General features: G+C 34.5%; 1 protein-coding gene across 10 annotated transcripts in view; it reads right to left on the bottom strand.

Annotated features, from left to right (window-relative positions):
* NFAT5 (nuclear factor of activated T cells 5) overlaps window positions 1-17,761 on the bottom strand; it is a 107,788-nt gene extending 90,027 nt beyond the window's left edge. For 5 of the 10 annotated variants that reach the window (XM_072967631.1, XM_072967630.1, XM_072967637.1 and 2 more), the window contains exons 1-2: window positions 17,255-17,761; window positions 15,496-15,549 (exon numbers count right to left, since the gene is read on the bottom strand). In XM_072967631.1, coding sequence (XP_072823732.1) covers window positions 15,496-15,549; window positions 17,255-17,327 — 127 coding nt within the window. In that variant the 5' untranslated portion in view covers window positions 17,328-17,761. The remainder of the gene's footprint in view (window positions 1-15,495; window positions 15,550-17,254) is intronic. The other 5 variants (XM_072967639.1, XM_072967638.1, XM_072967635.1 and 2 more) reach the window with 1 other exon arrangement.
* Window positions 17,762-18,016: the final 255 nt, after the last annotated feature.

The following is an 18,016-nucleotide window of genomic DNA, read 5'->3' as shown; positions in this document are numbered from 1 at the left end:
AATTGGCTGACAGCTGATGTTCTTGAAAAGGCCTAACAAGTTCAAGAAATACTTCCCAGTATAGGTGAATAAGAGAACAAAACACATCTAAATTTAAAGGAAAATGCACTTTGGGTTTAAACACAAAAAAGAGAACAAGTACAGTGAGAACACTACTACTGAGTAGTTATCTTTCAGCTGTAGGTTACCTATTTTTAGAATTAGTGGCCATCTCCTTTCTGTAGCTTGTTACCTCAAGTAGCCATTATAATTCCACCAAATGATTACAGACCTAACCTTAAGTATTCTTAGGAGCAGGTTTGTTTCTATAGTTAGGGGAAATATTAAGCTTATAGGTTAGTCAGGGTATCCAGCAGGAAATTAGTACTTGGTAAAAGCACTAGTCATTCGACAAAAATTACTGTAAATTACCAAAGTGTCTAATTTATACTAAAAACATTGATTCATAAAAGCTAACTGTATACAGATTAACATGCATTTATCAGTAAACATACAAATATTGGGCAAGATAATTTAACTTCACTAAATTGAATCAAGTTCATGTTCTCCCATTCATTCTCAAACTTAAAACTTGAGCTGTGACAATAATCTAAGAAAACATCCTTTTATACAGAAAGTATTTTAGTAGTTGAGGACCATAACAAATAGAAGAAAAATACATTAAGCACTTAAAAATGTTCACACCAAACAAATCTAAACTACGAAACAATGCCTCTTACCCAGGCCCTCTGATGAATACAATTATACATATATTTAATCTAGCAGTCATCTAGGGTCCTCATTAACCTTTACTAATGTCTAATTAATAATATAAACAAAAGGGAACACCTTTTTGAGACTTAGCAGGGTTTATAGTTTCCATAGCTATATAAGGGTATCTCACTTCATTAATGAAGTTTTCTTCCTCCAGGCTCACTGTCACAATTATATGACATTTGGAAAATCTGGAAAACTGCAATTCTCTTGCTTCTATTAAAAATAAACATTTGCTGTCCTGAAATCAACAAAATGAGTCAACCATGCATATTAATAGTCAAAATGATTTCCAATCTAAATGAGATTAATTCATCTACTTTATGAATTTTCCACAAAGTCATCTGTAGTGTAGTCTGGCTTATCAAAATTTTGTTTTTGATTATCCAATATGTTAGCAAACTCAGTGGTGTTTAGGTCATCCTATTTACATTTAAAGCGCATGTAAATGATTTAGACAACTAAAATATATTGTGTTAAATGAAGAAATGAAAAGTCTCCTTTCCATATGCCACCATACAACTACCTGTCTTATTTTTTAGAAAAAAAGTATATCTCAGACTCTTAAAAATTTTTTTTTGTTTTTTCAACATATTTTTTGTGTGGTAAATTACATGTAACATAAAATTTACCATTGTATCCATTTTTTTAAACTCTACAATTTAATGGCATTAAGTTCATTCACAATGTTATGCAACAATCACCCATTTCCAGAACTTCTTTATCATTTCGAACATAAAGTCTGTACCCATTAAAGAATAACTCCTTAATGACCTCTCCTCATAGTCCTCGGTAACCACTGTTCTACTTTCTTTCTCTATTCTACTTACCTCATGAAATTTTACAATACTTGTCCTTCAAGTGTCTGGCTTATTTTACTTAGACTATGTTCTCAAGGTTAATTTATGTTGTAACATATATCAGTATTTCATTACTTTCCAAGGATAATAGTCCATTGTATGTATATACCACATTTATCCATTCTTCTGCTGATGGACACTTAACTTTTAGTATATTCAGAGTTGTGCAACCATCACCATAATACATTTTAGAACATTTCCATCATTCTCAAAAGAAACCCTAAGCCCGTTAACTATAACCTCCCTCCCTCCCCCTAACACCTAAGAACTACTAATCTACTTTCTGCCTCTATAGATCTGCCTATTCCGTACATTTCACATAAATGGAGTCAAACGATATGTGGTCTTTCCTGATGGGCTTATTTCACTTAGTATGTTTTCAAGGTTCATCCGTGTTGCAGCATGTATCAGTAATTCATTCCTTTTTATGGCCAAATACCATTCCAAAACTACATTTTGTTTATGCATCCATTTACTAATTGAAGGACATTTGGGCTGTTTCCATACTTTGGCTATTATGAACAATGTTGCTATGAACATATATACACAAGATTCTATGCATACAGGTGTTTTCATTTCTCTTGGGTATGTATCTAGAAGTGAGACTGCTGTATATGGCAATTCTATGTTTAACTTTCTGAGGAACTATCAAATTATTTTCCAAAGTGGCTGCACCATTTTACATTCCCACCAGTAGTGTGTGAGGTAATTTCTTCACATCCTTGCTAATGCTTGTTATTATACATCTTTTTGATTATTGACATCCTAAGTGTGAAGTGGTATCTCATTGCGGTTATGCTTTTCATTTCTCTAATGACTAATGACAGTGAAAATCTTTTCATGTACTTATCAATATTTTATATAGTTTACTGTATCCGTGCTTTTGTACTAAAACATTTATATGGTTAGCAATGTTTATGAAAAAGATACTAAAGTCAGAATGTTCTTAAATATAACTTAAACTAACATGTTTAATAGCACAAGCAATATTTTGCTGTATTGAACTAAATATAGAGAAATATAAATATACTGATTACTGTCCTAATAAGTAAAATGAAGTAGTCAGGCTCTTCATATTGTGTTTGTTTATAGCCAACCATAAATATTTCTAAATATCTCTCTCATTTAACTAACACATTTTTATTTCAATACAATCAATTCCTATGCTCAAGAATGCCAATCAGGTACAGCCACTATGGAAAACAGTATAAATGTTCCTCAAAAAATTAAAACTAGAACTACCATATTATCCAGCAATTCCACATCTGGGTATTTATCTGAAGAAAACAAAGTCACTACCTTGAAAAGATACCTTCATTCCCATGATCACTGCAGCATTATTTACACTAGCCAAGGCATGGAAACAACCTAACTGTCCATGGACAAATAAATGGATAAAGATGTGATACACACATCTGAATGTTATTCAGCCATAAAAAAGAAGGAAATCTTGCCATTTAAAAACATGAATGGACCTTGAGGGCATTGTGCTAAGTGAAATAAGTCAGACAAAGACAAGTACTGTATGATCTCACTTATATGAGGAATAAAAAGAATTTTTTAACTGAACTCATAGATACACAGAACAGACTGGTGATTGTGGAGGTTGGGGGGTGGGGTGGGGGACCATGGAGGTTGTGAACAAAACAGGTAAAGGTGGGTAATGATACAAACTTCCAGTTATAAATAAGTTCTGGAATGTAACATACAACATGGTGACTACAGTTATCAATACCATTCTGTACATTTGAAAGTTGCTAAGAGTAAATGTTTAAAGTTCTCATTTCAAGAAAAAAAAAGTGTTAACTATATGCAGTGATGGATATTAACTAAACTTATTGTTTAGTTTATATACATATTGTATGTAACACATATAACAATATATACATATATCAAATCATTGTTATACACCTAAACCTAATACAATGTTACATGTCAATTATACCTCAATAAAATTTTTAATTAAAAAAAAATGACCAAAAAACCCCCAAACAAACAAAAAAAACAACTCTTCTGGACTTAAAAATCTCATAATTCAAAGACTAATTGCTATCTGAAAGAAATAAATAATATTTTTAAAGTATTCTTAACTCTTAACACAGTTATTCCAAAAGTTTGGAATTGGTATTATACCAATGAAATCAATACTATAAGCATGGTATATAGTATAATCCCAAATCAGTGTTTTAGATGCCACATTGTTCCTAGGACCAGCCGAAATTAAAGGCTAAAAAAATTTCCATACAGTGTTTCTGCACACGAAAGGTGTATAGAGATTACAGATACAGATATAGATATAGACATAGGTATTTTTAGAATGTATCTATAAATAATATTGCTAAGTCCTACTTCCCACTGACATATTTTAAGTGAAATTTGCTCCTAGGAAATAACAGTTAAAAATTAAAAGAGAAATTTAGTAGTTGATGGGGGCAGAGATTGACAGGAGTGGTCCTCACACCTACACACAGAATTCACTCTACTCAAGTCCCAAGGAAAGTATGCCAAGTAAGAGCTGAGAAAGCTAGGTTATAAAGAACTGATGTTGAATAAAAAGGTCCATTTCCAGTTCTACAGCCACCTTATATTAACTGGTTATTCTATTCTCTGGGGTACCAGAGTTTTGAAAACTTTTTTTATTGAGGCCCACCTTACTAAAAAAAAAAAAACAAAAAAAAACCTCCAAAACACAGAGGGGAAAAAGAAGTCCTTTTGAGAACAATTATATTTTCTGATAAAGGCACCAAACATCTATGCCATAAAACTAAGGTCACAACTAGTTTTCTTAATTATCCATGATGATCCTAATATCTATTAATTTAACTAACCATTCTAGATTCTACTAGGTTCTGTAGCATACAAAAGTTCCTTGAAGAGAACTTCTGCTCACTATTTTACAGTCATACATTTTGCCCTAGAGCTGTCCTTTTCAAGCATCAGGAGAATTTTCTTATTTGAGTATTCTGGGTATAGTGAACAAATCCACCTCTATTTTCATCTGAATTATCTAAACCTTTGTCTTTACAGATTAAATAGCTCCAATTCTTTAAAGGCCTAGGTTTTCATCTGTAGTCATTTTAACACAGTTATTATTCCAATTAAAGCTCTCTACATGGTTATATATAACTAGAGTACAATTCTCAAGACTTTCAATACCATTCCTTCCTTCTTTTCTGGATGTGGTATTCATGCATTTATTCATTCATTCAAAATATCAAGCACCTTTCAGATAGAAAGCATTTCTGCCAGATGCTATGAGAATGCAAGGTGTAGTCACTGTCCTTGAGAAAAATACCATCCAGTATAACTTTTTAAACAAAACTGGACTTTACTAAATGTTATTTATAGTTTACTGCTGCTTTAATTCTATGGCTGATTCTAGTATTTTACAATTATATTACCATGGTTTGGGTTTTCTTTCCTGAACACAGGCATTATCTAGTACTTTAATACTAAAGCTCTCCTAGGTTTTGAGAGACTTTTTCTCAAATTATTTCCATAATTTTATTAACACTTAAAAACAATAATTAAAAGGAATAAAACACTTAAAAATGAATGTTTAAAAAGAAGTGTAAAATGTATACTTTGAAAACTACAAAACATTGTTGAAAGAAATTACAAAGACCTAAATAAAAGGAAAGACATCCCATGTTCGTAGAGAGTAAGACTGAATACTGTATTAAGATGGAAATGCTCCTCAAACTAACCTACAAATTCAGTGCAATCCCTACTAAAATCACAGCTCACTTTTTGCAGAAATTCAGAAGTTGATTCTAAATTTCAAATGGAAATTCAAGGGACAATGAGTAGCCAAAACAATTTTGCAAAAGAACAAAATTGGAAGACTCACCCTTTCCAATTTCAAAGCTATATCAAGACAGCATGTTACTGGCAGAATAGACATAAAAATGAATAGAAAATTTTAGCAAATCATGTATATAAAAAGCACTTGTATATATAAAGAAACCTTACAATTCACAATATAAAAGACAAATAATTCAATTTAAAAATGAGAAAAGCCTTTAATAGACATTTCTTAAAAAAAGATATATCAATGGCCAATAAATACATGAAAAGATGCTCAACATCATTAGTCGTCAGGGAAATGTAAATCAAAACCACAAGACACTGCTTCATGCTCACTAGAGATGAATAAACAAAAGACAGATAATAACAAGTGTTGGAAAGGATGTGGAAAAATCAGAACCCTTGTACACTGTTGCTGAAAATGTAAAATTGTGGAGTTACTGAAGAAAGTAGTTTGGCAGTTCCTCAACAAGTTAAATCTAGAGTAACCATATGATCCAGCAATTCCACTCCTAGGTATATATTCAATAGAAATGAAAACATCTGGACACACAAAAACTTGTACACAAAATGTTCACAGCACATTGTTCATAATAGTCAAAACAACCCAAATGTCCATCAACTAATAAGTGAATGAATAAACAAAATGTGGTACGGATCTATTAAACAGATTATTACCCACCCATAAAAAGACATTAAAAACTGGTAACATGCTACAACATGAATGAACCTTGAAAACACTGCAACAAGTAAGTCACAAAAGACCACATAATGTATGACTCCTTTTATATGAAATGTCTAGAACAGGCAAATTCATAGAGACAAAAAGTAGAGGAGTGGCTGTCAGGGCCTGGGGACGGGAATGGGGAATGACTGCTAAATGAGTAAGGAGTTTCTTCCTGGGGTGATGAAGATGTCCTAGAACTCTATATTGGTGCTGGGTGCACAACACTGTGAATGGATTAAAACCCACTGAATTACATACTTTAAAATGGTTAAAATATAAACTTTATGTTATATGAATTTCATCTCAATTAAAATAAAAGATAATCAGGAGTCAGGTATTTAAGAATTTGGATTTCAAAGCCCATGGACACCATTAAAAGATTTTTAATCAAGCAGTATGATTAGATTTGTATTTTAGGAAGATAAACACTGCACAACATAGTGCTGTGAATGCCTAAACCTGAGTATATAAATTTAGCAACATCTGATTTGGGTATTCAGAAATAAAATCCTGGTTCCTTGCTACATCTTAAATAAGTATGTTTGCCAACTAATTTACCTATAGATATGCATTTTTTATTTATTTAACAAATACTTATATAGTGCTTACTATGTGCCAATCATTATTCCAAGTGCTTTAGAAATATTAACTCATCTAATCCTCATAACAAATTTGAGTCTGTTATTTCCACTTTATAGAAGAACAAACTGAGTCGAGAAAAGTTAAGTAACTTGCCTGAAATTACACAGCTATTAAGCAATGCATGTTTTTGAATTGGGTTTTTATTCACAAGTCAGATAGATATGTGGGACTTTTTGATTTGCTTATTATTTTTTTACCTTTTTTTTTTAGTCACAACAATTCTGTCTTTATTTTTTTTTTACATTTTTTATTGATTCATAATCATTTTACAGTGTTGTGTCAAATTCCAGTGTTCAGCACAATTTTTCAGTCATTCATGGACATATACACACTCATTGTCACTACCATTTTTAATTTCTAAGAAAAGTACTTCATACTCTTCAATTTCAACTCTTTTGTTCATCTCTTCTCAATTCAGTATGCACTAAATTTTCTTCTGTGTAGAATTTATGATCATTCTATCCATTCTTGTGAAATTTGATAGAAAAATATTTTCAAGAAAGTTATTTTTTTATTTTATTAACTGTATTTTACACAGTAAACATGTTATTTACATTTACTATAAGAGTAGTAACTTAGGTAACAATGACTTTCTGTTCTTCCACTACTTCACTACATAGTTAAAAATAACAATAATAATAATGAGGTTTTTGAAGGAATTAAGTAGCCATTTTATCAGAAGTATGTTTTTTTAATATTATATATGTTTTCATCCTATACTCAATTTTATAGGTAAAAATAAACTAAAAAATGGAAAGTTATTCAAAAAAATCATAAAATTCAAGCTATTTCCCATTCATTTTACATTAGCCTAATATTCTAGAGTATGATCTAAAAATAAAAATGGAAAAAGAAAAATAGAAAAGTCTTAGAGTTCACAATACAATTTTATACAAATTTTTTCAATTAAGTTTTAATTTACAGTATTTCTAAAGTCATCATAACTGCCCATTATCCTGGTGCTTATAAACTGAATATTTATATTTGTCACCATTAATTTATTATCATTAATTCCAATTTACAGCACTTTTTTTTCAAGTAAAATCTTTGTTTCAGAATGAAAACCCAACAAGCAAGTTACTACTTAAAAATTGGAAAAAAAAAAAAGAGAAACAGTAAAAAATTCTCTAAGACTTCTAATTACAACTCTATTGTGAAAGATAGCTGCTTATTAGCTTAAGCCTATGTCTGGATGTTTCACTGCTGTAAGACACACTTTTAAACACAAGGTGTTTTATTGATTTACCCAGACAATTACAAAGAAAACTTTAATTAAAACAAATACTTAAGGGTTAATCAAGCCCCCATCAACAAACATTTAATTGTTCTGTTACATTGTTTAACAAAACTATTTTAATGTCTAATGTCCAAACTAGCAGTATAGTATATAGTATATATGGTTACTGGGCAAAGGTGAATTTTATCCAAAATTAGTATTTATGACATACAGTTAAGAACAAGACAGTACTCACTTGTATGGAACAGAAAGTTCATATCCTGTTTTCACCTTTATGCTTAACTTACAGAAATTATCAGAGCATAAATAATTACATACCCACTACATAATCCTCAACTCTATAACCCTTTGAAGACTTAAACTATTTTTAAAAGAAAGTTTAAAGTTTTACACTTCAATTTACAATTATTAAGTACAAGGGCAAACTATATGCTCAGGTATACTTTGCACAAAAGTACTTCCCTATTAATAAATAGGAACTTCATATTAACTTCATTCTCCATTCCCTTTAAAACTGTGTTATCACTGTTTATTCACATATAATCTCTTCTCCTAAACTATAAGCAATATGTGGCCAGGATATGTGTAAATTCATTCTCAGTGAATGAATAAGTAACGATATTAAGACTAAGTAACCTATACTTGCAACTAAGCTTAAAAAAATCAACTCTACAAAACTACACATGACTACATTATAGAATATAGGAATATACAAGAGAATAAAAAAACCTTATTACCTTTATGTCCTTAAAATAACTTTCCTTTTTAGAAGGTTATGGTGTTTGAACAACAGAAGTTAAAGAGAAAAGAGTATACACTGTACACTATAAGTCAGTGTGTACTGTATAAATCAATCCATTTATATGAAATTCTAAAAATAAAGGTCAAACTAATCTATGGTAAGGAGATAAACATATTAGTAGTTGCCTCAGGGGCTGGAGTAGGCAGAACTGGCTACAAAAGAGCAATTGGTAACTTTATGGGATGACTGAAAAACTCTTTATCTTGTCTCTAGTGATTACACAAACATACTTGTTTAAAACTCAAGGAACACTTAAAATGGGTGTACCTGTGTACCTCTATAAAGATGGAGTCTTTTTTTAAAAAGAGAAAGAGAGAAAAGATACAAGAAGTGACAGCAGAACCATAAGCAAAATGTAGAGTACCATGAGAAAATGGAGACACGGGTAGAATGGGAAGATAAAGAAAAAGAGGGAGAGAGAGAGTGGAAAAGAAGAACCAAAGTAAATTAACAAGGCCGTATGCGAAGTATCACTATTCATATAGCATTTCATAGTTTTCAAAATCTTCTAACGTTATTTCAATTGTGACTTCCTCACAACTCTTAGGTAAGCAAGATTGACAATAATGTCTCTACTGAAGAAAAGAAATACACGATTTTCAAAGTGGCCTAAGGCTAAACTACAATTAAAATCCAAAATTTCTACTTCCTAACACAGATTTTTCAGGAAGTTCAGAAACAAACACCAACCATAACAAGAAACAGAACTCCCAAAGCTCTATGTTAGTACTGCTTTTTCTGTTGCTCACCTATTCTCAAGTTTAGTTAGGCTCTGAAACATGCCATCAGAAATGGGATGCAAGGACTTCTATGCTTCCATAAAGCTACCACCAAAGAAATAAAGAGCTCCATGGTATCCTTCATTTTTAAAGCAATTTTCCTTAGATGGTGGCTTGCTTACCCTTCCCCCACTTTTCACTTCTGAGCACCATTGTCAGTCAAAACAGAGGCAGTTCAACCAGCAGGGTGCTTCAGCTACATCTTAAAGACATCCACCAAAGCCAGGCAATGATTTGCTAATTTTGAGTGTTAAAATACTCCTCAAAAGAGTCATCATCTTAATCTTTCCTAACTTTTATGTGTAGCTTACAAATTTTCTCTCATTACTTTATGGGAACTGTTAAGCGAAAGAAATCTACAAAAAGTACTCTTTTTATACCATTTGAACAGTAGTGGTAATCTTATTAGGACCTCAGTGCAAATGCCAAATTATCACATTTGTACTGTGAGAGTCAGTATAAACTCAAAACTCTGGGGTAAAATAGTCAAGTTTCAAATTCCAGCCTCCTCCATTAGCTGCGTGATGTTAGGAAAATTAGTGAATCCCTCTGTACCTCAGTTTAGTCATTTATGAAACAGGGATAATAATACTGTCTCACAGGATTTTTCTGAGGACTAAAGGTGGAAAATACCTGTAAAATGCTGGTAACACACAAATTGCTCAAAAAATGTTTTCAATTATCACTAACATTGAATTTATTATTCTTTCTTCTCTTTAACTACCAGCACTGTTTCTTTTAACATGTCCTACAAAGACTGCTTTACATAGATTTTTTTTAAGTAAAACTAAATTTATAAGGAATTAAGAGTAATCAACAACTTGGCTCATTATTTTTTAGTAACTCCTCTGTTCTTGTCTCACTTTCAAAACCAACTACCAAATTTACTAAAGGACTAATCATAACATTTCTGAGTGGGAAAGAAGCAATAAACACTCATGGCTAGTCAGCAGTCAATCATCACCTACTAATCAAGTAAGTACTGAAAAATAAAAGCAAGGAAAAAATCTATTTTAAATACTTATTAAGAATAAATAAAAGTAACTGAAAAATCTCCTGTATCACATCTTTAGCTCAAATCATGGAAAATATAGATCCTTCATCACTACATCAGATTTCAATTGTATTTGGAGGCTAAAATCATTATCTGTAGTTAATCCATACTTTTCATTCAAGTACATCTTTATAATTAGTGTATTATACTTTATTTTTAACCTTGATTTTTATTAAGACAACAGCAAATGAAAGACATGTGAATCTCTTTTGCACAACCTGAAATAAAATCTTAGCAACAAGAAAAGACAGCAGCATATAAGCAACATTTCAATTGAAGAATAAACGTCCTTTACCTCTCTAAAATTAACAGAATTATCCTCTATCACTACATAATCAGGCCCAACTGATGTCTCAGAATAATCTGATCTTTATTTTTTTCTAAAAACTTATTATTCTTAAAAGAAAATGTAATCTGATGAGTGAATTTTTCCTAGTAAAAAGTGGCTATTTTTATATATAATATTGATCACAGTAAGAAATGTTTTTCTGGAAAAAAAAAAAGAAATGTTTTTCTTACTATCATTTTCAAGTTTTAGGGGACTTCTGAAAAAATTACAGTAGAGTCAAGAGTGAATTAAGAGCAGTCCAAGACCCATCTGATTAAGTATGAATTTCTATCCTCTTATTGTAATAACCAATAGAATTCTAGTATTGAATAAAATAAAATAAAAATAAAAAGCAGAGTTTAAGAAGAGACACAAAACAATGACAGGAAATCACAGAAAGATGGATCCTAGAAACAAAGAGTTGGATGAACACCTTACTAACACAGGACCTAGGAAGAGAAATAAATCAGCCTAGTGACAATTCAGAAATATTCCATAAAACCAGTAAAAAACAGATTGTAATATTTCATATTTTCTTTTAAAAATCTTCCAATCTTAAATGTTTAAGTCATATCAGGACTACATCATATTGGTGTTTAGCTCTTATTTAACCAGTTCTTTAATTTGATCCAAATGTAATTCCTTAACTCATACTTTTTAAAACATTTAATGTAATTTCTTAATTCATACTTTTAAAAGCATTTTAAAATTTTAATCCATAGTTTTTATTACTCTATTTTTTCCAATTTGCTTGTATTATTTTTCCTGTTTTATCTGATTTTCTACCATCTTATCTTACATCTCTGTGTTTCTAGAATGACCTCTTCTTATTTGTTTACTTTGGTTTAATTTTTACCTGTTTTTATATGGCAAATTATATATGCCAAAATTAACAGTTTTTAACACAGAAAGTCTAAGAAACAGTACCTTTTTCTCTGTAGTTGAACTTATTTTCTAGGAACTCCAAAGAAGAATCCTAACCTTCAAGTCTGAACATCAAAGGGATAAACCATTTTACTTTTTTTTAATGTACACAACTACTTTAAAGAAGGTAGAAAAAGTGCAAAAATAGAATCAAGTAAAAACTTGTATATATTTTTGTCTCGTATTTTTCCTATGCAAGTTATTTTTAAGATAATTGCAATAGTATCTTTTATTTACTTCATTAAGAGTTTCACATGTAATAATGGGGTCATCAGAAACATTATTATTATGTATTATTGCATTAAATAGCTAGACCCCTTTTCCACTGTTCAGCAATCACCATATTAAATAAAAAGGTAGTAGCAGAACTATATAGGGTGACTAGACTAGAATATAACAGATGTTAACTAAACTTATTATGGGTATTGTTTTCCAATGTATAAATATTAAATCATTACATTGTGGATTTGAAACTAATATAATGTAACACGTCAATTACACCTCAATTTAAAAAAACTAATTTCCTATTCCTAAAATGTGGGGAGCAGAAGGAAGCATTGATATGTAGGATAAATGCAAACAAAGTGAGTATTAAAGAGATTTTGAATCTATTTTTAAAGCTAAATACCCAACTGCAGGTTTTCCAACCTCGTTTTCCTAAAACAGAACTTTAATTTATAAAATTAATTTTCTGTAAAAAATTTAACAAATCATAAGATAACAATTAAATTATCCTCACTCTGGGCTGAGTTTTTAATTATTAGATGGAAATCTAGACAACTGATGTAAAGCATACATACATAAATATTACTAGACAATACTTCATATTATATACCATACGGAGTCAGTATAGCATAGTAGTTAAGAGAGAGACCACCTGAACTGGAATCTAGGCTCTACAACTCACCAGCTGTGTGACTTTGGGTAAATTTACTGAAAACTCCCTATGCCTCCTTAGCTTCCTCAACTGTAAAATGGGATAATAATAACCATCTCAAAGGGCTGTTCTGAGAATTCAGTGAATTCATATTTGTAAAGTTCCTGGCACTTAGTAAGCACTATATGGATGGTTGCCGTTTAAATTTTTTAAAATTTAGCTAACTTTTACTGAACACTTAACTATGCACTAGGCTTCACATGAATTTGTCTCAAATAATCTTTATAGCACCAATGATGAAGATATTATTATTGCCACCATTTAAAGATGAGAAAATTGAAGCACAAAAAGATCATACGACTAAGTCGAGATCATATAAAGAAATCTGAACAAAGATTTGAACCCAACTCTGTCCTACAATTTTTAGCACAGATTGCTCCTATACATTAGGAGCATAGCCTCCTGCTGTAGTATATCTTGCTGAAATAAATTAAAATATATATATTTTTGGAAGAAAATAAGACTATTTTAAAAAGCAATTTAAGAAATATCACTAGAATACAGAAGCACTTATATGAAATGACTATAATGTCTGATATTTGTTATAAAATAATACAGCTTGGGGGAGGAGCAAGGATAAAAGAAACAAGATTAGACATACATTGATGATTGTTAAAGCTTAGTGGTATGGGGGGCAGGTATAGCTCAGTAGTAGAATGCATGCTTAGCATACACAAGGTCCTGGGTTCAATCCTCAGTACCTCCATTTATAAATAAATATATTTTAAAAGTAATAAATAAACAAATAAATAAAACTAACTATCTACCCCCTCACCAAAAAAAGCTTGGTGATGGGTATATGGGGTTCAACATTTTATTCTACTTCGGTGTATTCTCTAAAATGTCCATTAAAAAGGTTGAAAATAGAAATAAGGTACATAGATTAAATACATTCATTACACAAGCAAATAACTTTCTTATGATTCCCTGTCAAAGATATAAAAGGACATGACATACTTGATACTTATACACTATACAACTTATACACAATCTGTAAAAGGTGGTCTTACTTTAAATAATTGAGTATCCTCTCAACTAAAATAAAACTTATTAAAAGTATTCAGGCATAAACATCTAAATATACATATGAAATGGTTGTCTGCATTTCCATCAACTTGTTAACAATATCTGCGTAAATAATTAACTCTTTCTGCTGCCTGATCTCTATGATTATGACACCCTGGTTTGTTGCCCAGAAAATGGATGAGTTTTTGTACAGACAAATATGACACCACAACAGGGTCACAAATTGAACAATATAAATAAAAACAACAAATCTGTTTCACTAACAAACACTCCAAAAAATTCCTCACTTCAAATTATTAATTTTCACTCTAATATATGTCTATGGGCTTTTTAGAAGTATAAATATAATCAATAATTAATTTGAGGACATTTTATATGCTTTAAGTTATAGTTAAAACAATTTACCAGACACTAAAGGAAAAAATTCAATATTTATTAAGCCAGATACAATACTAGGAATTTGCATACACATTAGCGCACTAAATTTAGGAGACTATATACATTTTTAGAGAAAGAATATTAAAGTTTAAAGAAGTAAAATCAATTGCCCAAGGTCATAGAGCTAATAAGTAGCTAAACTGGTATTCAAACTTCAGCTTAATTACAAAAACCACTTTTTCCCCTGCAATACCAAACCAGCATATGGTAGGCAAACACCTACATTCAAGTAAAATTTAAATATTCAGGGCCTTTTTTAAGTGGACTATAAAATGTTTAAGTTTCTGGTTACCTATATATTTTACAGTGGCAGGTTGACTTTGGGTAAAGAGCACCAACTAAAACACAAAAGCATTGTTTCTGTTACTGTATAACTGTTTTTTTCCCCCAAGTCCCTTAATTTCAGCCTCAGGTTGCTCATCTCTATAATGGGGAAATCAGTATCTTTGATGCCCAACTTCCAGGATTACAAAAGTCAAAGATGATATATGTGAAATCACTTCAAAAACTGCAAGAACACCACAGTCTTTTTTGACTTCAAATACTAAAAACAACACAAAATAAAATTTTCTAAAGTAACTGTTAGCTGTTTAAATTATTCTACACATTCTATTAACATTTCCAGAACGTTCCAAAGCCCTTTTTTCTAAGCATAGCTCAACCATCATCTCTATTATTTGGCTTTCCTTATCTTTAAAAATAATGGAATAGTAATGGCATCAATGCTTTTGTAATAAATAATTAATATACCATTTTGAAATGCTCAGCATATAAAAGTTCTAAATTCTGACTTTTCAAACTAAGTATGTGTTTGGTGTCACTATTTTAGTTATATTCGTGATCTTAATGTTTGATCCTTTTCCTATTCAGTTTGGTCTGTAAAAAGTTAGAATTAAGATCTGGACTTCTAAAGTAGAACTATGTGACTAACACATAATTTTTAATGATTTTGTGGAGGTTTTTCCAAGCTTCTCAAAGCAGATACAATAGCTAACAAGGACATCAAACACAGCAACAAAATCCCCTGAAACATTCAGCTGCCCTAAAAGAAGGATCAGGCTCTTAAGGAGAAAACTACATTGTATGAGTTTGCAAAGTTTCACACTTTCTCATTTAAACTCCATTTCAGAGAAAGCCTTTGCATACTCACACAACATGCTTTAAAATGGCACTTTGCTGACCTTCCAATAGTCCAGCTCTATGAAAATTCTGTGATGGGTGTAACTTCAGAGAATCTGAAAAACACAAAAAGTATTAAGTACTTTTTATGCTGAATAATTTAAAAATAAAAAAAGCCAAGGATAGCATACATCTCTTATATAACTGTTATGTTTTTTTCAAGAGCTAAAGTATTTGTGAATACGTTCTCTGCAAAAGAAGGATAAATTGCCTCTATGTTGGTCTCTGTGCTAAACTTAGACTTTCATAAAGCATTTGTTTCATGGAAAATTATCTGATGATTACTGCCCAAATGGTGTTAATGTCTTGACTATTTTTAGCACCCAATTGTACCACATTAGCCCTCCTCTAAGAATCACCGCTTGATAACGTCTCTTCCTTCTGACAACCAAAACTACAATATTTCCGAACAACCTCAGGTAACGTGGCCCGAAAAACATTCTACAGGATGGTGACTGCCAACTAAACCCATCAGAGCAACAGACAATGGCTACAGTTACTAAGTAGGACTCTGTGTACAAACTCAATAGTCAGTCTAAACCATCTCACTCTGATTCACTTAAACGACGTAAATAAACTAAGGCGAAGCTGAAGCCCCTCTTTTTGGAGGAGGTGAAATCAGCGGATGGATAAATCAAACCAAAAACTGAAGAAACTGAATTTCTCAGGAAGGAGGTTCACAACGGCACACACACAAAATTTTAATATGGCTAAATGAATAGCTAATTGCCCAGGTTTATCTTTTGCCCCCTTCCAGTGACTTAAAAAGTGATGAAGAGTGCAGTGGGATCGTTGCGGTTTGATGGCCCTTGCACAGGGAACCTATTCTAACACATTCTTGTGGTGTCCAGTATAGGAATTTAGCCCCAGAAGACATCAGCTCGTGTTAATATTTTATATCCCGGGAATCCCCTTCAGGACTTAGCCAAAAGAGTTTTAAAATGGGAAGTTCTGTCCAATGCCCACTCCCTGCAACGAGCCCCTGAACTTCAATGAAACCGAAAATTCTCAAAGGGCAGCGACTGTGCCTGAGCCGGTACCCCTGGGACAGGAGAGCAATAAAACTAATCCAGAGAGAACACCACTATCTTTGTAAAAGAAACGGAGAAGTAAGTAAGTAGAATGCCACAGAGGTGGATAGAGAGGGGGGAAAAAAGAAAATTCGGGCTCTTTCCAGCAATAAGATGACGAGGAAAGGACGCCTGGTTGAGGGGGGCCGTCCCAACAAGGGGAGGGAGTGGACTAGGCCGGAGGGAGAAGGGGGTAGAACCACGGCGCATAAACAACCTGGAGGGGGAAGAAAATGGTGATCCTGCACCCAGAGCCAGCTCCAGGCCAAGCCGCCCGTTTGGAGCAACTTTGCAGGGGAGGATGGTCCTGGTAAGAGGAGCCGCGGCGCACATATCGCGCCGGCCCCAGCGCGGGGCCCAGTCCAAGGTGATTTCCGAGCCGGGGAGGCCAGGGCCGGCCTCTTGAGGAGTGTGGCGGGGCCGGACCCACCGAAGGACGCTCAGAGCCCCTGGTGCCGCAGAGACCCCGGGGCCAACGGCATTTGGGCCCCGCGCGGCCGGCGGCTCCCGGGGGGAGGGGCCGCCACTCCTCCTGGGCCCCTTCCGACATCACCCGACCCCATCGGCCTCTCCCTACACTCCAAGGCAGGCCATCCCGGCCCGAGCTGGGCCGCCGCCCCCGACGGGGACCCCCCGGCTTCCCCGAGCCAGGCCTCCCCGCCCCCACGCCCCAGCCCCCAGCCTGACTCACCTCGCGAGTACAGGGACTTGGGCGACTCCAGGTCTAGGTCCGCGCTGAGCAATGAGATGAAGTCCGAGGGCATCGCAGCTCGACCCAGCCCGGCCCGAGGGCAGCGGGAGGGGGGGAGCGGCGGTGGCGGCGGCACCTCCTCTCCGGGACCGCGGGCACCGAACCGGGGGCGGCGAGGCGAGGGCGGCTGCCGCTGCCTCCTCCTCGAGGGCAGTGACTTCCACCGAACCGAGGACCGAAGAAACGACGGCGGGGTGCAGGGGAACTCCACGGGGACTAATTCCCGGCGAGCCAGGAGGGGGGTTCAGGGCGGGGAAAGGGAAGGGGAGAGCCAACGGGTCCGTTTCTTGCTTCTCCTCAGCGAAAACTGACGGTCGCCGCCACCGCCGCCGCCGCTGCCGCTGACAGGAATCTGAGCCCCGCCCCCCCGCGGGCCACTGCGCAGGCGCGGAGGGGGGGTGTCTTCGAGCGGGGAAGAGCCGGGGCGGCCGCCGGAGGGAGGGGAGGCGCGCCACGGAACAGCATCAACAAGGGCTTCGCTTCCTGCCACCGCGCCCGGGGCTGCTGTTCCCCAGCCGGGAAAGGGCCCCGCCGGCAGGGAGGGAGGGAGGCTGGGAGGTGTCCGCGCCTGGGGCCCCGGGGAAAGAAAAGGTATTTGCACCGACCTGGTGGCGGCGAGCCGGAGGCGACCGGCCCAGCGCCGAGCTGAGCGCCGGAGGAGACCGACCAGGGGAATCGAGACGTGTGCGGAAAGTAGAGACG

Source organism: Vicugna pacos, chromosome 9 (assembly GCF_048564905.1).
Source record: "Vicugna pacos chromosome 9, VicPac4, whole genome shotgun sequence".
NCBI classification, from domain to species: domain Eukaryota; kingdom Metazoa; phylum Chordata; class Mammalia; order Artiodactyla; family Camelidae; genus Vicugna; species Vicugna pacos.
This window is presented reverse-complemented; position numbering and strand designations above follow the sequence as displayed.